At 36.9% G+C, this 24528-nt stretch overlaps 1 protein-coding gene across 1 annotated transcript; it reads left to right on the top strand.

Moving 5' to 3' along the window:
* The first annotated feature begins 326 nt into the window (after positions 1-326).
* LOC123697184 (anaphase-promoting complex subunit 1) lies at positions 327-24528 on the top strand. Its single transcript, XM_045643604.1, has 25 exons — positions 327-495; positions 705-903; positions 2059-2367; positions 2844-4183; positions 4437-4635; positions 5130-5299; positions 6028-6735; positions 9462-9615; positions 10228-10419; positions 11010-11172; positions 11964-12116; positions 12449-12692; positions 13189-13351; positions 13776-13955; positions 14627-14800; positions 15601-15819; positions 16784-16907; positions 17295-17493; positions 18357-18470; positions 19749-19882; positions 20429-20534; positions 20904-21046; positions 21260-21692; positions 22157-22330; positions 22992-24528. The coding sequence occupies exons 1-25, from the start codon at positions 472-474 to the stop codon at positions 23235-23237; spliced, it is 6264 nt and encodes a 2087-aa protein (XP_045499560.1). The 5' UTR covers positions 327-471; the 3' UTR covers positions 23238-24528.

Raw genomic sequence — 24528 nt, 5'->3', positions numbered from 1 at the left:
AATGTTTAATTGCTGTGAAATTAACAAAGTAAAAATTATACAAAATAACGAATATCTATATACTTATTTAATATTTATGCAGTTAACTAACGATAAAAATAGAATAAAGAAGATTCCAACAATAAACACACTATAGTGTTTAGCTATAACAATAAGATAATAATATACGAACACGACGAAGCTATGACAAAAAACTACAGCTACTCCAGCTACTTTCCATAAAAAAAAACATATCTGTCACAAATGACAATTGCATGTTGTCACTTGTCAATCTGACAGTGACACTAGATGTCGTTTGCATAAATTGCAGTTTGCAGATTGTCGGTGTTTGCAAATTTTGCATGCATTTTGCTAGTTTACATTTTTCAACAACAAAATTGTTCAAATATTGTTTACAGAGCTAAACAATATTAAATTATATGATTTACAGAGTGTATACTATTCCTTTCTACAAATCTGGATGAAGATAAAATGATTGCGGCGTCAGAACCACTGGTAAATACAGTTTTTATATAATATATAACAATTCTTTTATTTTTATATTAAAATGTTATATTCATGTATGAATGGGCTATTTATTTCACTAAAACAAGCAAGCATATATATCAAGACTAGAGAAATGTGCCTAAATTTTTGCAATATACACTGCATATAACATCACTGGTGCAATTATTGATCTTACGAATTTTACTTAACAATTTAAGGAGTTTGTGCCGCACGGTCGGACTGTCCTGGCAAAGCATCCTGGGAAGATTTACAACAAGGGCCACAATGCGTCTATGTCAGAGAGCACATTGCTGTATAAGTTAACAAATGTCGCCATAAAAGACGATAGTGTTGCGGACAAAGATGAAGATGAACAAGAATGGTGGACCATCAGAGAAGTGTACTACAAGGCTAAAGGTAAATTCCATGAGAACTTCGCAGCTTTAAAACTTTACTTACATCATAAGCATGAAAATGTATTTGTTTGTCGTTAGAGAAATTTAATGGTATCATATTTGTGACTAAATATAGTAAGTAGGCTAGAGACAGAGAGTGATAGGCTACATTTTACAGTTATGAACAATTTCATACTCATAAGAATTTTCCTAAGGCCATGCAGTTGAAGCAACAGGTGGTTTGCTAGTTGGTTAATACAATGTATAGTTAAGATAAAATAGTATTTGTTCACTTGGAAGTTTATTTTGATAAAAGGTGGTAAAAACTAATAGTAACAGTTTTATTGTTAGTTATTTTATATTACTTACTTACTTTGCATGGCAATTTTTCCCACCTCTAGTTTTCTGAGCAAAATAAAATTAAAAATGTGTAATCATGATAGTATAAAAAATAGTATTTCTAAGAAAATATGTTAACATCTAGATATATATGTATTTGTGACATTATTAAGGATCATATATTATCTAATCTAATATTATAAAGAAATGATAAGATTTTTCTTTGTTCGCATCGAATAAACACGAAAATATAGAAGTAATTTGAATATTTATTTCACAGTCACTTAAAATACTCCTAACATTGCATGCACTGAGAAAGCTAATACTTTAAGAATAAAACAAAATACTTACTATGATTTTAGAATACATGGCTGTGTTCCAAACAAGTCACAATGGTTTATTATGTCTTACTGTTACTTAGTTATACCACAATTTGTGTTCTTTTATTTAAAAAAATTGTAAAACTTCAATTAAAAAATATATTGATGTTTATATAAGTTATAATTTGTCCTCTTGATGCAACACCTTGAAAGATTATTTTCGATCGAAAACAATTCTTCGTTTTCGTAATTTGATGTTTCTGGTTTTTAGAAAAGTTTGTTTAGTTTGCTACAATTCATCACAGCACTACAAAACATAGACTAAAAAATTGCATAGGTAGTTTTCCTTATTTTGTTAACTCGAAACAAATAATAATATTTGTGTAAATATTTTTATTAAATTTTTATTAATTAGCTATGCGAAACTGTGCAAACGATAGTTTTAAATATGTATATACAACCAACAACCACAATCTCTTCATGAACTTTAATTTCCAAAACATCAATCCCAATTTCAGAGGCAGAAGAAATAGAGCCAGAATCCTCTAAAGAGTCAAAATACGATTTCGATTCGTTTCGACCTCCGAGTCGACTTAAAACTGATTTCAACATATCCATCAAGTCAGAACTCATGAGCGGCCTAAAGAAAGATGAACCTGGCCCTTCCAGAGCTGGCAGTGCTAATAGCTCCAGTAATATGTCCAAGAAATTTAACCTGAATAGCGCACAAAATACACAATCAAACAAGAAACCTCTCAATCCAAAAACAGACTGTTATTATGAAGAAGAATTGTATGTTAAGGGTTGTACTGCTGTATGGTCTAAAGGTAAGGTTTAGGTTAATAGTTCTCTACTACTACTAAAATACTAGATTGGCTCAGACATTTTTGAAGTTAAATACTTCTTTTGGCGCGATGGAGAAAAATGATGAGAGTGAATTTTTACGATGCGCGCGCACACCGACACCCAAATTTAACAGCGTGAAGTTAGTTCTAGGTGGTATGAAAATTGATAAAGAAGTATAACTTCTAACGCGTGTACATACGTACACACACTCTTTTTTTTTACAAAATGAAAATTCACAATTATTTAATTATGAAGAATTTATTGCATATCAAATATAATTGGAATGTAAAAACTTGTAAAAGTTTAAATGAATCAATTAAGGTTGATATCAAGGATTTTAAAGTTAACGTTTTTTCCTTACCACATTTTTTTTTAGCAACTTGTTATTTTAACAGTTGAGAGAAATATGTTAATAATGATTTCAATGTTATAAATATATATTTTTCTTATATAATAGGACTGATCTCAACACCTGGTTCAAAAACATCAGCCTCTGAGCAACGAGAAACCATAGCTTGTTACACCATGGACAATCCCATCAAACACGCCGCATTCGCAGACTTTCACATAGACATAAACAACACAATGCTCATAGACGCACTGAATTCACAAATAGGCGATTCCAAGAAAAACATAAAGATAGAAGACAATACAGAACACATAAAAAGCAAAACTATGCCATCAATATTACTTGTAGACAACAAATGCATGAGGGTATATGCTATGGATGGCAGAGAATATATAACCAGCATACCTTTCCAAGTCAAAAAAGTATGGCCCATGAAATACGGAGTGCTTCTCGAAAAGGAAACACCGCCTATTCTACATAATTCCACATTGCCAGTATCGTTTTCTAAACTAAATGAATCTCATAATAGTTCCTTTTCGAGGTCTAGAACATTCAAACAGCCGCAAATGAGCGCAAAATTGCGGGCAGAATCCATATCTGGATATGATCCAGACTGTCCATTACCCACATGCTTTTCTCTCAGTCATCCGTTAGATGAAGTCACACCGATACTAATGAAATCGCCCTCACAAGGCTTACAATACTATAATGATGGTGATTTGCAAATAATATTCGTCAGTTCGAAGCCCAGTATCATACTGCTATATGATTGGAAGTTAGGAACGCATTCGTTATGGAAATTACGGAGAGCATTACGCGATGAATGCCTAGCCATGTGCTCAAATATGAATTCAACTGTATTCAGCCAGTCATGTGATTTTGTGAACAGTCCAATGCAAAGTATGGGAAAATCTATGAACAGTTGGACTGGCAGCCCTTTCCACTCGAAAAAGGGACCTTTAACACCAACCAGATCGAGACAGAATAGTCCTATGGCTAATATATTTCACCAGCAAGGATTATCACCACACGCGTCTATCGGCCAAGCTAGTTCCACATCAATGTTAGCAAATACGATGATACAAAATCCTCCATCACTACCCTTATACCCTGATGTGTGTATTGACCATATATTCACAGATAGTCAAGTTATACGCCGCGATCCCATAGAGAATCCCAAAGATATAAAGGCGTTTCTACACACTGACTTGGTTGGTCATAACTATTTATGCTTCATGGTAAAAGTGGAGGGGGTGGGCAAATTACAAATAATGCGGTTGAAGAAATCTCATAGTCATGGACAGACGTCTAAAACAAACATTATAGTCGGTTGGGTTTCGTCCGTAATGGCCAAAGACGCAGTGGTGTTGGAGCATTTGAAAATGATGGCACTGATTGACGAAATGGGGAATATTATTCTGCAGTCTGGAAATAATTTTGTTGGCAAGGTGAGAAGTTTATATTATATAATTTATGCAAATAATTGGCTTGTGTGACATTGAAAATTTTTTGGTTGTTGTGTTAAAAACATAGAACATAATATGTATAATAAAATAATATTCTTTGCTATATTATTTATATCACCTTATTGCTTCTTCAACCTTTCTGTTTGCTTCCACGCCAAATAACGTAGTACCTTAAACACATCAACATAAACTCTATTTTCCAGTGACTAATTTTAAAAATTGCTTAAAATTCCAGGTCCACGTAGGCGGAGTTTTAGCCAGATTAATAGACTCCCCTTACACTAAGCGATCGACTTTCCAGTCACCATTTCCTCGCCGCAGTAGCCTTTTACCGACTAGATGTGATAATACGACATTTGACGATTCAGCTCTGCATTTATTGTCGCCTGTACCACACTCGTCAGTTTCTAGGATTGAGCAGAAGGAAACTATAGGTATGTTTGGTAATTTTTTTTTAATTGCGAATGAAGTTTTTTTCAGTTGCTGCACTTGCTTTATTGCACTAGCTGTGCCGCGCGGTTTCACCCGCGTGGCTCCGCTCCTGTTGGTCTTAACGTGATAATATATTACCTATATTACTCTTGGATAATGTAGCTTTCGAATGGTGAAAGAATTTTTAAAATCGGTCCAGTAGTTTATGAGCCTATTCATTACAATCAAACAAACAAAGTTTTCCTTTTTATAAATCATAATTCATGACAAAATCGGCCTGATATTTTTTTATAATTATAATTTAGTTCTTTGGTCAAGATATTTTTTGACCGTTAAATTTGATACCTATAATTTTTTTTCTCTTTGAAGTACATGTGTCTGATTCTATTTCCTACTTATATTATAAATGCGAAAGTTTGAGAGGATAGATGTATGGATGTTCGTTTTATTACAATGAAATTTGGATTTGAATTTTTACTTATGTCGTTCCGTTAAGGGCACCCGGGTATCCGCGGGCTCTGCGACGCGGCCGGCAACCGGCTGAGCGTGGTGTTCGGCGCCGGGCAGCTGTACCGCGTGTCGCTGCCGCCGCCCGCCTGCGCGCCGCTGCTCGCGCGCTGCTCCGCCGCGCTCGCCACCGCGCTGCCGCCCGACCTCACCGTGCAGGTGAGCGGGACGTCATTGTGTGACGTCACACAGAACAAATTAGATTGTGGTCCTTCGAGCCGGATCTTACTAAAGCAGTCATGGATGACTGGCTAAAAATTGATATTATGTTATTGACCGCGCTGCCCCCTGACCTCACCGTGCAGGTGAGCGTGACGTCACTACTTCGACGTCATTGTGTGACGTCACAGAGAACAAATTAGATAATAAATAAATATTTCGGGACAATTTTCACACACGGCACGATCTGATCCCATGCTAAGCTTTCGCTTGTGTTATGGAAACCAGATGGCTGATAAACATACATATATAATTTTAAATAAATACTTATATAGATAATTAACACCCAGACACAGAGCAAACATCTAAGTTCATCACACAAATATTTGCCCCGGGTGGGGATCGAACCCACGACCTCTGGCTTGGAAGGCAGGGCCACTACCAACCAAGCCAACCGGCCAGTCAGATTGTGGTCCTTCGAGCCGGATGTTACTAAAGTAGCCATGGATACTTGGCTAAAAATTGATATATTATTGATTTTATCATGTGGACTTATAACGTATAGTTCCTACCTCACCTATTTTCTGCTTCCATAAAATCTGTATAATGTTTGCTGCTTTTCAAATGAAATAGCCACTTCTTTCATCTTCAGAAGCTATCATTATTTTAATAAAAAAAAAAAAATATACACATACTATTCATTTTTTAAATCATGTTTTTCTCTCCAGGTTATCATCAAATGGTACGGCATACGAAACGCACCCGGCTCACAGGATCTAACACCAGACCAAGAATGGGATATGTTCCTTAACCTAATGCTCTCGCTAATTGGATACGACGTGGATAAATCCCAAAAACTAACAGATGAAGAAGTGGAAGTCGCAACCAAAAAGCAAAGAACGTCCAGCGACGGCACCCAAGACGATTGGGACTATTTATTGAACTCCAAACTGCACAAAGTGATCGGCCTGCCTTTATCAAATATGCTGAACTTACCGCTACTGCAAAGCGAAGAAAAAGACCAAAAAGTCGATACAGACAAACCGATGGAATTTAACGCCAACTCCCTCTTGTTTCCATACACAGTGCACGTGTTTTATACATTCCATTTGCTATACGAAGATTTCAAATTAAACACTCTTCTGGGGAGCGATTTGAAACACCTATCCACGTTTTTATATCGCATCGCTAGAGATTTATGTTTGGAGAAATACATCGATCATTATTGGCTGGACTTTCCAGCGGAATTCTGTTATGCGGGCGAATGTGAGTCCCATCTATGTGAGGAGGTGTTGAAGAAATTGGTTCAACCTAATTACTTTAATGCGCAACCGCCAAGTATATTTGGGTATTTGGACTCGCTGATGAAGGATATCGACGATGGATACTACCCATATATGCCGCAAGTTAATGATCTGTCACGGGATATTATTGAGGTACGTGTTTATAGTTTTACTACATAATTTAATGACATTTTAGAGAAATAAAAACCCACTAAACTGATCAAAATAGTTACTAGAGCTAAAAAATCAAAACTTTTCGATGCGATACAAACGAGTACAAATAATATATTTTTCACTATATAGGGTAAATTTGAAAACAAATTTAATGGCAATACCGTCTCTTCAAAGAGTAAAGCGACGATTTTGGTACATTTGAATCTTGTCAAAGAAGTTTCACTTCTGACACGTATGTTCGGCACACACGCTCTTTTTATTATTTTTAAAAAGCTTCTACTTTGGCTAACTGAAACAAAGCTGGTATAAACTATATCCCATCAAAAACATAAATGTAAAATTTGGAGCCGAGTTCAATCGTTGACTTAATTTGCCAAAAAAAGAAATGAGATCTAAATGTGTGCCAAGTTCTGCAGACAGTCCAGAAATTTATTTACAAAGATGTATTAAGTTCTTAGGTTGACTGAAAACTCAATTGTTTTATTTTCCCTTAGAGAACAATGTTTATTCCAAAATATTATTTTTTTTTAATTTGAATAATATAATTATTTTCACCAAGCAAACAACAAATGACCTATTGAACCCCATAATTTGATGAGGCTAGTTTTACATACTGTTTATATTTTGTGAGGTTCTAAAAACTAGCCTCATCAAATTATGGGGTTCAATAGGTCATTTGTTGTTTGCTTTGTGAAAATAATTATATTATTCAAATTAAAAAAGTTATATTTTGGAATAAACATTGTTCTCTAAGGGAAAATAAAACAATTGAGTTTTCAGTCAACCTAAGAACTTAATACATCTTTGTAAATAAATTTCTGGACTGTCTGCAGAACTTGGCACACATTTAGATCTCATTTCTTTTTTTGGCAAATTAAGTCAACGATTGAACTCGGCTCCAAATTTTACATTTATGTTTTTGATGGGATATCATTACTTTTTGTACAGAAAATTACTCTGCAAATTTGATTTACTTTATGAATATTATAATACTTTTTATATAGGTACGATTTTTTTTTTCTTGCGGTTTCTCTGTATGGTTTGTTTAGTATTATTTTCTATATTTTCTTATATGTTATGAATGTCAGCGCACATTGCCCCGTCATTATCTGCAATTTTTTAAACTCGTTTTCTGTTTAAAAGATTACATGATTTTCTAAACATCCAGCGTGAATTTGTACACACACTATTACCAAGATGCAAAGATCGTTGTAGAAGAATCGTCGCCTTACTCCATGACGTTACGGTATTGCCATGAAGCGATCTTGAAATTTTACTCTAAACGCGCCTAAAGATGTTTAACTCATATTAATATTACGCAAATTAAATCATTTCGACCTTCGACGAAGCCTTCTTCCATTACACCATTTATGGTAATTATTTTTGCATGCTTGTATTGGCTGAACATGTTTGTGCTTTATTAATATAATTGTATCACCATTGAATACCATGTTTAAAGCAAAATAAAGATTTTATTTATTTATTTATTTACACTGAAATTAAAACTAAACTAAACACTCATAAATAAAGAATAATTAAATGTGAATATGTAAAAATTATATATTATTTTTAACTGTATGAGCAATATTTTTATTACAATTTTCTTTTATTTTATGTTTAATAACACTTTTGAATAAAGAAATCATGCAATCGAAGTAATCCGCCCTAGCGATACTAGCGCGAGTGAGTGTGATGTCAGAGGCGCTTCGAATCTACAGATGTTTCGTCCTAAAATATGTAAACTTCAATAATCTATATCTCAGTCATTTATTGATGGATTTCAAAATTTTTTTCGGCCACTGATTAGTTTTGATCTATTTTTTAAGACTAGTAAGGTGAATATACTATTTTCTATTTTTTTAAACTTTTCCATTTTTCCATACAAACAAAATTAATGTCATTGAAAAAAAAATTAAATACAAATAAATTCAGTATTTTCTGATTTTTTCCTTTGTACACTCACTATTACCTAGTTGATTACAAAATTTGAACTTTCTAGGTCATCTGGAAGTGGGTTAGGTTTTGTATATGTCTATAAGTCAGTCAGTCTTAAAAATTGCGATTTTTGGATATTAATATCTACGCAACTGTTTAATCTGTATTTATGAAATTTAAGGTTTTTGTTTATCTTGAGGTCCTCTTGATATGTACCAAATTTGGTTTATTTAACTCAAATAGTTTTCGAGTTATAAGGGGGTGAAAAGTGGCTCGAAATGGTTCGTGTAAATATACACACGGCTGCTGCTCGCCAGTTCTCTTCGCTTGAACTCGGCTTGACACGCTGCCGCGTGTCTAGATACACTGGTTGAGTATACTGTACTAGCTGCTCCGCGCGGTTTCACCCCCGTGGCTGCACTCCTGTTCGTCGTAACGTGATGATATATAGCCTATAACCTTCCTCGATAAATGGGCTATCTAACACCGAAAGAATTTTTCAAATCGGATTCATCTTTATAATCTTATCTTATCTTATAATATATATAAATCTCGTGTCACAATGTTTGTCCTCAATGGACTCCTAAACCACTTAACCGATTATAATAAAATTCGCACACCATGTGCAGTTCGATCCAACTTGAGAGATAGGATAGTTTAAATATCAAATCGTTTTAGAGAAAGCGGGCGAAGCCGCGGGCGGTAAGCTTTTATTAGTATATATTGTATATTTTTGCGTGTATTCTGTATTTACACGTGTTTGCGTGCAGATTCTGTGCGCGGGGGGTTGCGGGCGCGGGGCGGGCGTGCGGTTGGTGTGCGCGGGCGAGGGCGGCGCGCCGGCCAGCAGCACGCCGCGCGCGCCGCAGCCCGCCGCCGGCGCCGCGCCGCACTGCCGCGCCGTCGCGCTGGCGTGCCATAGGGGTACGTATTTACAACTACATTTCCGCCCGCGGCTTCGCTGGCATAGTTCCCGTTCCTGTGGGAATTCCGGGATAAAAACGAAGCCTACGTCTTTTTCTGGGTCTTCAGCTACCTACATACGAAATTTCATTGTAATCGGTTCAGTAGTATTTGCGTGAAAGAGTAACAAACCATCCATCATCACAAACTTTCGCATTTATAATTTTAGTAAGATGTATAAACGCCAGCATACGAATGGAATACGATATATCGATGTGATGAGATGTGATCGACACGTTGACGTGTGAGTGAGGTGTGTGCGAGTGCTGTACGAGCGACCTGTTAACGTGTGAGTGGGGTAAACATACACAGTAAGTACTGTACGAACGACACGCTGACGTGTGAGTGGGGTAAATTTCCACAGTGACGAGTGAAAATTACAACGTTAAAAATCTACAATAGTAATTTATTAACATTTAACTAAATGCTTAATACATAATAATATGTAAACTGATTTATGCTCAGCATTAACAGCAATTAATAAAGATGTGAGATGAAATGTTTTGAGATTTTCCTGAACCTCTACATTAAAACAACCCCTAAATTAATATCACAAATATTCCCAATCGCCAGGTATAAGCCTACGCGACGTGGACAACTTTCCCCCAGCGGTGGGGCTGATGCTGATAACCATATTCAGCAGATGCAAAGCGGACCCGCCCGTGGACTGGCCGCTAGAGGCTTATAGACTGGCCATGAGGGAGGATCTGGCTTTGCAGGCAGAAATCGCTGAGACGATTAAGTCTACGGATGAGTATATGGAATGTAAGTATAATTCCTTTTTTTTTCTTATTTATATAAGGCACAGTTACAGGATATAATCCAAAAAACATTTACATCAACTTACTAAATTAAACAATATTAAGATTACAACCCAATTAAACCGCACACAACATTTAAATCATTACAATAACATAAAAAGTGAATACAGTGACTATTATATATACCATCATTAATTATTATTATGTCAAATGTTTTAATTGCGTCTCTAACTCTGGGATAATGTATGTTTTATTTATTTTCGTTGTGTTTTACGACTTATTGGAGAGAGTCACCAGAATGCTTAATGTAGTGTTGAAGTTGTGTTTTAAATTGGCATTCGTTTCCATATAATGGTCGGTTCTGAAATATTAAATATATAAATTTATGTCAAAAATAAACCAAACGTAGATTAATACTTATGGCGATTTCTATCACTATTTAAAGTCAATTCTCGATAATATTCTTCTTTTTCTGCAAATTTATAAAATATTATTCTAAAGATAAGCTGCCATCTTTACTGGCCAATCTATTAGCAATATTTTATCACTAGTCATCTTCTTAGCAGTTCAATACATTTTACGTATTACTTCCAGCTCTAGCCCTCGAAGTGCTAGAGAAAGAAACAGCATACTCCCAACAGATCAATCCCATGGAGGCGCCGCAACCAACAACCACCAAAACCAATGAAGACGAGGCCACTGGCATGGAGCACATGAACACTAAACTGTTGCGTTTGCTGTATCCGAGGGATCATAGGTGAGGATCTGGACCTTATTTCTTTTGGAATAGGGGTTATTTTTGAAAAATATAATGTTGAGAACGATTGTTATATCACAATTTGGTACTTATTTATGAGCGAATAGGGGCTATTTTTTGAAAAAAAAAATGTGGTATAGGATTAATTTTTCATATCATCAAGTAGACGTAGGTTGAAATGGCTATATGGAGAAAAGCTGATTTCGACATTTATTCTCAAATGCTTCAGAAAGTTTTGTTTTAGATATAACACAAAAACCAAGTTCGATTGTGATGTAACACTTAAAATAATTTACCAATAATTTACCTTTTTACTCAGTTGCAACACTTTGCTACAAACTCAATTGGCCATTTGTGTCACAAATATTAAGACGATGTACTTTTAACACTCCTTTATGTTAATGTATTAAATTTAAATCTGAATTTTAAATATATGTATACCATAACATAATCGCCGCTCTGTTTATAAAATTGTTAAACATTTCACGGTCCCGCAGGACAGGCATTGCCTAGTGCGGGAACCAATGATTTTATTTCCTGTGTTTTAACGTTTTTCTTTAAGAAACTGTATTAAGCACTATTTAATGTAGGTATGTATTATGACTGATGTATACGTGTCTTAAAGAATAAATAATTTTTACTTTACTTACTTTACTTTACTTTAATAACTCAGGCCCCGGAATGACAGACACAATAGAAAATCTATTGTATCGTGGACCGATAGGGCCGCTTGGGGCTCAATAGGTTAAAGCAAAACCGGTTTATAAATCAATTCTACAAACACTTTTCAGAATGGATGAAGTGTACAGCCTCCTGCAATCGTCGATACCAGTGACGATACACTTATTGCAAAGGCCAGAGATATCGGATCACGACTTTATTGAAGAACAAGAGAAGTATTTGTATGCGATGGGAACGAGGACTATGGCTTTGCCGGTTGGAAGGTATTTTTTATTCGATATTAAAAACTCTGTTTTGGTTTTGTTGAATCTTGTAATACTTTTGTGGATAAAATGAAAAGATTTTAGCAAATAATTTTGATGCTATATCATAAATAATTAATAATTATATAGATATATTTGAATATATACAATAATGCGAGAAACAATGCACAGAGTACGTACAGAGGTAGGTGTACATAAAAATATGTAATAACTTCCGCAAAAGTTTCCAAGTGAAACTACTTACTAAATGCTATTTGCGCATGCTCCTCAACAAAACTACTTACCTATTTTACATTATTTTAAGCAGAATACTAACCTATTACAATTTCCAGGGGGATGCTAACCCTCCGCAGTCTGCCCTGTTCCCCCACAGAGCCACTCACATTACCAAAACTATGTGTATCCGGGCGCGGTCCCCCCCCTCGCTCCAACACAATCAACCTTAGTGCAAGTGACACGTCCCCCCACTGCCTCTTGTGGCCCACCTTCCATAACGGGGTCGCTGCGGGCCTGGCCCTGGTCCCCATGACGGGCTCCAATATTGATTCCAGTTGGATCATTTATAATAAACCCAGGGTGAGTTGTGAAAGAAGGAAATTTCACTTAAAACACACATTCAAAACACTGACAAAAATGATGAGCAAAGTGAAAAGTTAGAAAAATTGTAACTAAAATTCAAACTTAAACATTAATTAATTCAACTAGACTTCTTCTAGTAGTACTTTTGCATCGTCATAACAGTTTTAAAATTTACCACCGATACGGAAAGCAGTATCTATGGAGAAGAACAGAGAAACCAAGAAACTCCGTAGTTGATATCATATCAATGTTACATTTCAATGTTCCATATGTAATAATGATGACAAAGAACAAGAGAAAAAATGTCCTATAAGTTATTCACAGAAATGTTGCAAATCTATTACTCATACGTACATTATAAAACTCTGCCTAATACATGCATAGCAGAGTTTTGCTTCGGACAGTTTTTATTGTTAGTTTATTTTCGGTAAATTCGGTAAACATGATTGGTTAGTTTCTATGCAATTCTTATTACATTTTCTAAACATTTCAGGGAACACAAGACATGTCAACAGAACACGCGGGATTCCTACTAGCTTTAGGACTGAACGGTCACTTGAAGGATATGCCCTATATGAACATGTATGAATATCTCGTCAAATGCCATGAGATGATCAGTATTGGATTATTGCTGGGTCTAGCTGCTACGTACAGAGGTAAGTGTAAAATATGTTATAATGATTATCTTTGACCACTTTTCAGGTAGGAAGAAATTACTGAAAAAGAAATTGTTTAAGTACTTCAAAGGTCATTCAAAGGTCACCACCGCTCAATGCACCAATAGAATTGTAATAAACTGAATGCGTTTACACGTGTTTATGTCAGTATCACATGTATATCCGTGTAACACGTGTTCATGTCACATGTATGTTCGTGTAACACGTGTTCATGTCACATGTATGTTCGTGTAACACGTGTTTATGTCACATGTATGTTCGTGTAACACGTGTTTATGTCACATGTATGTTCGTGTAACACGTGTTTATGTCAGTGATATAAATTAATAATTAAAAAAACGCGATTAAATTACGTTTAAGGTTTTAACAGTCTGTTAAAATCGTGACAAATTTCGGTCGGCAGGCACAATGGACGTGCAAGCGACGAAGATGCTCAGCATCCACGTGGAGGCGCTGCTGCCGGCCAGCAGCGTGGAGCTGGACATCCAGCACGGCATCCTCGTGGCCGCAGTGCTGGGCGTGGGCCTGCTGTACCAGCGCACCGCGCACGACCACTACGCGCAGGTGCTGCTGCGGGAGATCGGTGAGTGGGGCTGGACATCAGCACATCCTGGTGGCCGCAGTGCTGGGCGTGGGCCTGCTGTACCAGCGCACCGCGCACGACCACTACGCGCAGGTGCTGCTGCGGGAGATCGGTGAGTGGGGCTGGACATCAGCACATCCTGGTGGCCGCAGTGCTGGGCGTGGGCCTGCTGTACTGTAATAAAAAAATTTCGAGTTTGGACATAGGGTAAAATATTTAGTGTGTGCTTTATTAGCGGTAACCAAAAGAATTTAAGAAGTTGTCGAAAATCATTGTCTAGTTTCCAGACTTTTTCCAGACCCAAATATCATAAAGCCGCTCGCGCTTTAATGTGACGTTGCATTTACAGTAAAAAATACACAAACAAACACACCTAATTTATAATTTTTGTAAGTTCGACATTGACTTTATATTGATAACAACATACACTTTACTGCACAAAAACACACCATTAATATTATTTATTACTTACGAATCAGTAAAATATCACATTTCACTGATAAACTTATAAATTAGACACTAAATTACGCCTTTTTGTACGTTTTTCTATTCTCTGTGTTTTTGTTATTATTTTGTTTCTGGTGCAAATAAAGTATTTATTCGTTCATTCATTCATTCATTCATTCAATAATTCATTCATTCATTAATTCATTCATTCATTAAATTGACAGGCAAACCGCCAGGGCCAGAAATGGAGAACTGCGTAGAGAGAGAAGGCTATGCTCTAGCCGCGGGCTTGGCGCTCGGCTGTGTGTGCCTGCGGGCCGGGGACAGACCGCACTTGGCACACTTGGCACCGACCCTACGGACGTATATGCTGGGGGGGGATAGACGTGGGGGGAATGGTGAGATGTTTGTGTTCGTTTTATTTTGTACTAGGTGTCCGCCCGCGGCTTCGCCCGCGCAGTCAAAGAAAAACCCGCATTAATAATTTTTTTTTGGGACTATTTTCACACACGGCACGATCTGATCCCATAATAAGCTTTAGCTTGTGTTATGGAAACCAGATGGCTGATAAACATACATATATAATTTTAAATAAATACTTATATAGATAATTAACACCCAGACACAGAGCAAACATCTATGTTCATCACACAAATATTTGCCCCGGGTGGGGATCGAAACCACGACCAATGAATGGAAGGCCACTACCAACGAAGCCAACCGGCCAATCAGCATTGTTCCGGTTCCCGTGGTATTTCCGGGATAGCGTCATTTTCCCGGGATAGAAAGTAGCCTATGTCCTTTCTCGAGTATCAAAATATCTCCATACGAAATTTCATGAAAATTGGTTCAGTAGTTTAGACGTGATTGAGTAACAGAGAGCATGCATTCATACTGACACTTATATGTTTGTATGTGTATTTTGAAAAAGTGTCTATTTTTTAATCCATACTATATTATAAAGCTGAAGAGTTTTTTTGTTTAAACGCGCTAATCTCAGGAACTACTGGTCCGATTTAAAAAATTCTTTCGTTGTTACATAGCCTTAGGATGATATTATACCTCTTCCAGGATAACATCATTCAGTTATTTTTTTCCGTCCAATATTGCTACAGAACAGTGCAGTTTTCCTCAAAATCAATACGAGAAAAACTGACTAAACTCGTATAAAAAGAATACATCCGTATCTACCTTCCAGGCAACCAAAAAGACAAGTACAAGCAGGGGTCCTTCGCGATCCGTGAGGGCACAACAGTGAACCTTGACGTGACGTCACCGGGGGCTACCCTGGCCCTGGGGCTGATCTACATGCAGTCCAACAACCAGGCCCTCGCTGAGTGGTTGGAGCCCCCCAGCACTGCGTATATGCTGGACTTTGTGAGGCCTGACCTGCTAATGTTGAGGGTTATATCGAGAGGTAAGAATTAAAAAGATAAATTATTCATTATTGGCACTCTTGACGCTCTCTGTACAACCGGTTGTCTGGAAGAAATCGCTATGTAGCGATAAGGTCGCCGTTTGTTACAATGTATCCTAGATTAAGTTTCATTTGTAATTTATTCAGAACCATAAAGTATCTTAATATATATAAATCTCGTGTCACAATGTTTGTCCTCAATGGATTCCTAAACCACTTAACCGATTATAATAAAATTCGCACACCATGTGCAGTTCGATCCAACTTGAGAGATAGGATAGTTTAAATCTCAAATCGTTTTATAGAAAGCGGGCGAAGCCGCGGGCGGTAAGCTAGTTTATAATAAATATAATATAATACCAGGTGACCCGTGATTGTACATGGTTATGTTTTCGCAATTCTTTAAGTTTATGGCGTATATTCCTGAGTTTCTCTGTGATAAAATGCTTCTCCTGACAATAACGAACACATCTAAATAAGAATAATAGGGAAAATAAAATTGTAACTGGCAAATACTGATAAGAGTACCAGACGTTGTGGAAAGTTTTTAGTTTTGAAAATGAGTGATTGAGTGATGAGTGAAAAAAGGAGGAGGTTATCAATTCGGCCGGTATGTTTTTTTTTTTATGTATGTACACCGATTACTCCGAGGTTTCTGAACCGATTTACGTGATTCTTTTTTTGTTCGATGCGGGGTGGTGTCGAATTGGTCCCATAAAAATTTTATTTGGATAGGCCCAGTAGTTTTTATTTTATGGGCATTTTTACAAGTGCAAGTTTGAAGTCGGTTGTTTTTAATGCAGTTATCACTTGTATTAGTTCGGATGTGCCTTTTTCGAATTTCATCTTTACCATCTCGTATTGCTTGCTATATTGAAAAAATGGTATCGTAAATCACTTTTTGGTAACAACTCCTTTTCGACCAAATTGTGCGGAAAATATCTGTAAACTAAATATTTTTCAGGTCTAGTGTTATGGGATAGTATCGAACCTACAGAAGAGTGGGTGGAGAGTCAAGTGCCGTCAACAATAAACCCATATTGCTTCGTCAAACCTACGGACGAGAATATAGATTATGAGGCTATGAAGTGAGTGTTCTTTCTAAATATCAACAAATTTAGATTATCAGGTGTATGTAGTATTTTCAAAGTTTTCTTTTGTTCAAATTAAGTCGTCTAAAATTTGGCTAGCGTATAGCAATCCTACCTTACCAAAATATGCGTACTGGTCGATATATAGATATTCAACTTACTGTCTTAACGTACACAGAATCATTCTGGTCGGTATATAGTTATCTTTATTTTTTACGTAATAATTTTTATAATTTAGTTTATATTAATTTACAATTGTATTGTTGTATGCTGAAATAAGTTTTCATTCAATCTTATTGTATTCATATGAACTACTTACTATGTGTTGATTTTCTACAAATCTTAATTATTTCAATTTTAAACAGTCATATTTCACTTTTACAGCCAAGCATACTGCAACATAATAGCGGGCGCGTGCTTCGCCCTAGGGCTCCGCTACGCGGGCTCGGGCTGCGAGGAGGCCCGAGATACAGCGCTGCACTTTGTGCGAAGGCTCGATGCGGCCTGGGCCGGAGCCCCAGATTTAGCGGGGGCTGCGACCTTGGAGGCTACATGCTGTGTGTGCTTGCTGGCTGCTGGCATGGTGAGATCTAAATGTGCTTTTAAAAATATGAAAAAAAAAATGGTTGTCTGTAAAGTCGGTTTACTGACGATAGTTGAACGTGACAACGTCTTAAGGCCGATTGTGCTTCTTTGTCGCTCGTTCCGCGCTCTCGCTCGCACTTCAAGCCTTACGGAACGCCTCAGAGCGAGGTAACGCCGCATGAGTCATGTTTTTTCGTGCGTGCAGCCGGCTCTATCGAATTATAAGACGTTGTCACGTCAAAAACTCGCTATTTTAATTGTTTAGGGGTGGTTAACAATGTTAAACCCTATTTAAATAGTAAGAGATCGTAGTGGGATTTTAACTAGATTCAAAATGTTATCTAAATTGATACTTTTGTTTATTGAAAGCGTAACTGAAAAACAAACAGACACACATAACTTATTAAACTATATTGTCTTATCACAAAAAGCTTTAGATAGGGTTCAACTTCTCTTTAATCTGTTTTTGTCGTATGTCACATAGAAAACTATTTAAGTGACAGATTCCTAGTTTAAAGTTAGAATGTGTTCAAATTGTTTTGTGGTAATACCAATAGTGTCTTTTAAGGGCTGATTTTTCAATCCTTGGTTAAAACTTATTCGTTGAATAACGTATTAAACTACAACTTCAAAAATGTATTCTAATTACCTGCATTTGACAGTTTACAGGTGACATTTTAATATGTTCGTGTAATACTTTATTGGATGGATAAGTTTTAACCAAGGATTGAAAAATCAGCCCTTAGCGTATCAAATTTGTATATACCCCCCTTGTTACTATACTTCTGTGAAAGCATATCTTCATAAAACGATCTCTAACTTATAGTCCACATTTTCACATACAAACATACGTTCCCACAGATAATGGCAGGTCGGGGCGACATACCAGTGTTACGTGTGTGCCGGCGGCTGCGCACGCGCACCGCGCGCGTCGCCGCCCGACCCGAACGTGCGCCGCTCACACACGGGGCACAGGTACACACTCATACACGATACACATAGATATACACACGGTTTTACACATGTGCATTCACTTACACGCACACACACGCGCATAGATAGACATTCAAACGCTTCTACATACGCACACGCATCCGCACGCGCCCACTTAGGCCGGTTGCAGTTCTTCACCGACCGTCTGTGCGAAAACCGTCGTCACCTTTTGGATCTTTATACTTTGCATAAAATCGTAAATGGCAATCTAAACACCAATCTTCTAACTTATATTAATTTAACTGTTCCCCGTTCAATCCCACGTTATGCGATAGTTAATACTTTTTCTGCCTCTTCGTCTCGTACAAACTTAAAGAAGTATAGCCCCATAAACAGACTTGCGTGCTTTCAATAAGATTAATACAAATAATGATGTTGACATTTTTCACGACTCGTTTTGGTCTTTTAAGAATAAAATTATTGGAATTATCTGTAAGTGACACTGTTATTGAATTCCTCTGAGTTTTTTTTTTTCTTGACAATATTGTTTTTAATTACTCTATTTAATTCTGACATTTTTTTTCTGTGTATAATTTAGATTAATACTAAATTCAATCCAATGTTCATGTAATACTGTATGTACCTATAATTAGAAGCCAATTTAGAATAGGATTTTATGTACGAATACTTATTTATTGTAACAAATTGAGCTACTGTTGGTGCATCTATAATAAATAAATAAATAAACCGTACAGTGCTAGACCGACCATACAAACGCGTATTTTGCTACGCACTGCGTACGAGGACCGTCGGTCGACTGACGCACTATGGAAACAATTTGTTTCCATTTGATTCAAACGAATGAACGCGTTCAGTGCTGTACCGACCGGTGCACTGACTATGCGCATGCGTGTATCGTCTTAAAAAACATGATAATCGATACCAGGTCTGGTCAGTTGACTGGTACGCAGAGCACTAAATAATACAAACTGACGATCAATTAATGCGTATTGCATATATATGGTACGCACTGACGGTCGGTGAAGCTCTATAACCGGCCTTACATAGACACACACACACATTAACAACAGAAACTCAAAAAAATAAATAACATCTCAGCAATGGTAAAGTTTAGCGATATACATCTTAAATACTTTATAGTCAAAATAAAACTAAAATCCCTTCCAACAAACTTTTTTGGCTAGTTTTTCAACTATTCTTTAACTTTCACACTTTCACTTCTTTGTAGTACATAGTTTAGGTCGGATTAAAATCTTTCAATAAATGAACTTTTTAATAATTATTACTATTAATTGACAGATGGCAGTACACTGCACGATAGGGCTGTTATTCCTGGGAGGATGTCGGGCCACATTGTCAACGACGCCGGAAGCGGTAGCCTCGCTTATTATTGCGTTCTTCCCCAAGTTCCCCACGCACACGGAGGATAATAGGTATGTTTATTTGTTGTTGTTTAAAATGTATTATTAATAAAGACGAAGGTTTTTCTATGTTAAATGTTTGACGTCTACTAGAATCTATTAGAACTTTTATGCAATCTGTTCTTAAAGTGTTATAAATGTGGACTAAATTTTGCAAAACTATCGAAAGTTCATAAATTAAAATCAGTACAAACATTTCAATTATTTATTAGGATACTAAAATAACAATTTACTAAATTAAATTTAAAAAATGTTTACTCTAAGGGTCAACTCACACCAAAAGAGCGGCGAAGCGCAGCGAAGCGGAGCGCAGTTTCAGTGCCATATGAATTTTAACTTTATTGTCATTACTATAAAACTTATTATCGCCTGAGAAACTCGAGCCCGCGGCGCCGCGGGCATCCGCGTGACTCGTTCGAGTTTCTCATGCGATAATAAGTATTATAGTAATGAAAATAAAGTTAAAATTCATATGGCACTGAAACTGCGCTCCGCTTCGCTGCGCTTCGCCGCTCTTTTGGTGTAAGTTGACCTTAATACATTATTAACACGTTTTAGGTATCACTTGCAAGCGTTCAGACATCTTTACGTGTTGGCGGTCGAGCCGCGACTGATACTGCCGAGAGATCTCGACACGGGGAAACTTTGCTATGCGAAAATACAGGTAGTTTTTCTTTAATGAATCGTTGTTAAATGTTCATCATCATCAAGCCATAATCCACCACAATGGCCAAGTGCGGGTTGGCAGATGTCACATGTCGCCTAATTTCTTCGAAATGTCGGTTTCCTCAGGATTTTTTTGTTTGATTAGAGTGAAAATTCTTACTATCTTGAATGTTTTGAGCCTAAAAAGTAACAAAACATTAAAAGTCCATTCAATTCAGTTTTGCAATGTGGCCATTGGTTATTAGACTGAATTTCTTGATTCGCAATCAATTTTCATTGATCAAATACCATAACCAACAAACTACAAATAAAAACGAAAAGAGTACATCCTTATTATTAAATATTAATAAATGTTCTCTTTATTCAGGTGATAGATTTAGAAGGAGCTATGAAGGAAATGAAAGCGCCGTGCATTATACCAGAGCTGAATACACTAAAAGAGGTGAAAATTAACGATAAACGCTATTGGCCTATCACCTTCCAACGTGATCAGAATTGGGACCAATTGAAGTAAGTTTGCTGTTTATAAAGTTAGGTAAAAGATTGAACAGTGATCTTATTATCTCCTTTCTTTTAGGTTTTACGAAAGTATATATTAAATTTAACGATAAATTTGTAATAGAAACCATTTAAAATACAATCTCGTCGAATTATCGCATACCAAACAATAATAAGCCAGTCCGAAGTATTTTTTGTCACTTATTATATTAATATTAATTCCAGAACGTTCCTAAAATACACGTGGTGTGTGGACATAAAGCAGAGGGCTGGATGCCTCTCCTATTTAGACGACCCTCAAGGCTTTTTGACCATCCTGGCCCAAACTCTAACGCTCGATAAGACCAACATCTGGTCAGCGCAGTCAGAGAATATTGAGCTCTTTACCAATGACGAAAAGGTCCGGAATTTCGTGAAGCACTATCTGGCTAAAGAGGCCATATTTGATTCGAAACCTGGCAACATTTGTGCTGATTGCTTGTTGTTAATAAAGAAGAAGGCAGGATTTAGAAGTTTGGGGTTGTTGAATAGGGGGTGTGTGTGCAGGAAGTATAGTAAAGATGAACAGGAGTATATGCAGAGTCTAAGTGTGGTGACCTACGAGTGTGTGATCAAAGATGTGCTGCAGGCGCTGCCGATTTGGACGACATTTTTGAGGGTAAGGTTATTGAGATGACTTTTTTTGTAAAATTGAACCTGAAATAGATTTGCGGCATTTTTTCTCTTACCATTGATGATGGATTTAAATTTAGATAGATTGTTGAAATTTATATGAATTAAATTTGAATAGGTTATTTTTTCGGTAAACATTTTACAATTTAGGATGCGTTGTCACGTCTGATCGGTTGGAACAGCGGCTTTAAATAAATAAAATAAAATACTATTCCTGACATCATTATGTCAAAATTATATGATTTTCAATCGATTCAAAAAAAGGAGCAGTTTTTATTTTGTCTGTCTTTTTGAGTGTCTTTTCGTTTGCCCTATTTAACTTTTGTCCAGTTTTGAAGTTTCAATCAGTTCTTGCGGTTTGGCTTTGAATTTTTTTATTTATTTAGGTTTGCATATTGCACAACCGAATTTATCCATCCTATTGTTATTTAATACACATTTAATCCGCAGATGATAAAAGAAATGCGTACAGAGCCGACATCGTACCACATGTGGCAGATAAAGCTGCTCCTGTCGCACATGGACAGCCACTGGCGGCGGTCGCACGACGCCATGTCGGTGGACGGCGCAGACTGCACTGAGCCGCTCGTCTCCAACGAGTTCACCGTCGCCATCAAGCAGAAGGTGAATGAATAAATGAATGAATGAACACATTATTTGCACCAGTAACAAAATAAAAGACGTGTGACTCTCGGGGACTGCCGCGGTAAAGCTATTACGTGCTATGCCTTCAAGCCACACCTCCGCCCGTCGGAGTGGGGAGCGTGAGGTTTTTCGTTACGGAATTTCTCGATTCGGTCCCCGCGCTCAAGGCCGCGATAGAAGCTATGCAATAGCTTAATAACAAAAACACAAACAATAGAAATACTGCAAAGTGTTGGAAACGTCGGGAAAATAATATAATGAATAAATCGCGTTTAAATCCGTCAATTTTTGGTGGAGTAAGGAATAAGGATAAAGCGAAAGACGCTCTTCAGAGTAATTATTAATTTATATATTTATATCCATCGTTTATAATGTGTGTAAATGTGAAAAATGACCGCTGTTGTATAAAAACACAATAGTTTCGCTTTAGGTGCGTTGAAAGTAAAATTTCAAGTCGCGTCATAACAATACCGTCACGTCATTGAGGCGACAATTTTGATATATTCGAATCTTGCCAAAGAAGTTTCACTTCTGATACGTGTGCTCGGCACACACACTCTTTTTTTTCTAAGGCAATAAAAAATTTCACTTCATCATTGACACAATACTGTTTTCTAATGCAATTTCATGTCACTTCCAGGTTGCACAGGCGCTTGACGTGTGGGAGCCGAAACTAATACCATTAATACGCCGTTATCTCAGCACTACCACACGGGGCGGGAAACAGGGCGACGCAGCTACACGGAAAGCCCTAGCGGCATATCTCTCGTACTACGAACTACCCCGCGTACCCTTATTATTGTCTAGTATACCGGAGTTAGTGTTAGCAACCCCAGTACCACTGTCTGTACGTGCGTTAGGGGCGATAATGTCGCTGGCTCGGTGACTGCTCGCCCTCAAACCGCGCCCTTCGCGCCCTCCGCAGCCGGCGCCCCAAACGGTGCCCTACCGCACGCGGTCCAGCTGTAAGGGATCCTGTTTGCATGACTGGCGCTAGATACTAACTAGTACTAGTCGATACGCTCTTACTAAAACAACATCCTAAACTACGTTGGCGGTATAATGTACAAAACTAACTAGCTATTATAATATGTAAACACCACTATAAGCGATGGCGCCCTAAATAGGACATTATTCTACAAAATACCGATCTAGGACACTACTCTATGAGATAGCGCCCTATCTAGGATAGTCATATAAGGATAGTAATATTCTTACGGGATGGTTGACTAGCGAGGACACTTTATCGCGTAATGGCGCCCTAATTTGGATACTAATCCACGTTATAGCGCCCTTATTAGGACGATACTTACGTGATAGCGCCCTAATTAGGAAACTTCTCTGGGCGGTGGTGTTCTGACCAATTATGAAGTAGTTGCAAGTGAACTAAGAAACTCGAATTCGAGAAATGTCAGAGACATTCAGTAAAATAAGTTTAGAAATTTGAAATTTCTATGTGTGTAATTTTTAAATAAAAATATTCTTCGATGTACCTTCGTCACTTCTAATGAATATGTACCAAAAATATTACAATTGATATTTATACATTTTGATGCTATATTTTTCATGTTAAGTATGTAAATGATTTTACACTTACTATACAATTTTTATAAGTACACTAGCTTCCCTCGCACGAAATAATAAATTTTCTACTTCATAGATTTTTGATGAAAACAATTTTACAACTTTGGATGATATTTCAGTTGTTTATTTCAGAAAATCCTATTTAGAAACATCTAGTTTAAGATCTGTTTAATGATACCTTATTTTATTCGAATTTATTTTTTTGGATACATGCATGTTCCAGTCGCCCTCACAAATATTTTTTCTCTGAAAACAAAATGTAGCCTTTAAGTGTTACCTAATACTGATATATCACCATATAAAATTTTCTTAACATTTGCCCAGCGGTTTTTATCTTATTCACGCACATACAAATAGACAACAGAAAAAAGTTGAAACATTGTTTCGAGTTCTACGAAATATGGAGGATATTGCATAGCAATCACCCTTAGATAATTAGAAATTTAACTTAAGAATATCAGATTCGTTTGTGTTTTTTTCATTTTATGTATGTACAAAGTACACCTAGTATATTTTATAGTACTAGAGTAATTTCTTCTGTCAAAAACTATTGACATTCGCATCGCTTCGGTTGATAACTTTATAGTCGAGCC

Source organism: Colias croceus, chromosome 14, assembly GCF_905220415.1.
Source record: "Colias croceus chromosome 14, ilColCroc2.1".
NCBI classification, from domain to species: Eukaryota; Metazoa; Arthropoda; class Insecta; order Lepidoptera; family Pieridae; genus Colias; species Colias croceus.
Note: the sequence above shows the minus strand (reverse complement) of the source record. Positions and strands in the feature narration are given on the sequence as shown.

Bases quoted from the DNA above. Each gene is read 5' to 3' on its own strand.
- LOC123697184 (XM_045643604.1), top strand. From the start codon at position 472: ATGATTGCGGCGTCAGAACCACTG. The intron at 5,300-6,027 runs GTGAGCGGGACG...TTTTCTCTCCAG, and splicing joins CGCCCGACCTCACCGTGCAG to GTTATCATCAAATGGTACGG. The intron at 9,616-10,227 runs GTACGTATTTAC...CCCAATCGCCAG, and splicing joins CGCGCTGGCGTGCCATAGGG to GTATAAGCCTACGCGACGTG.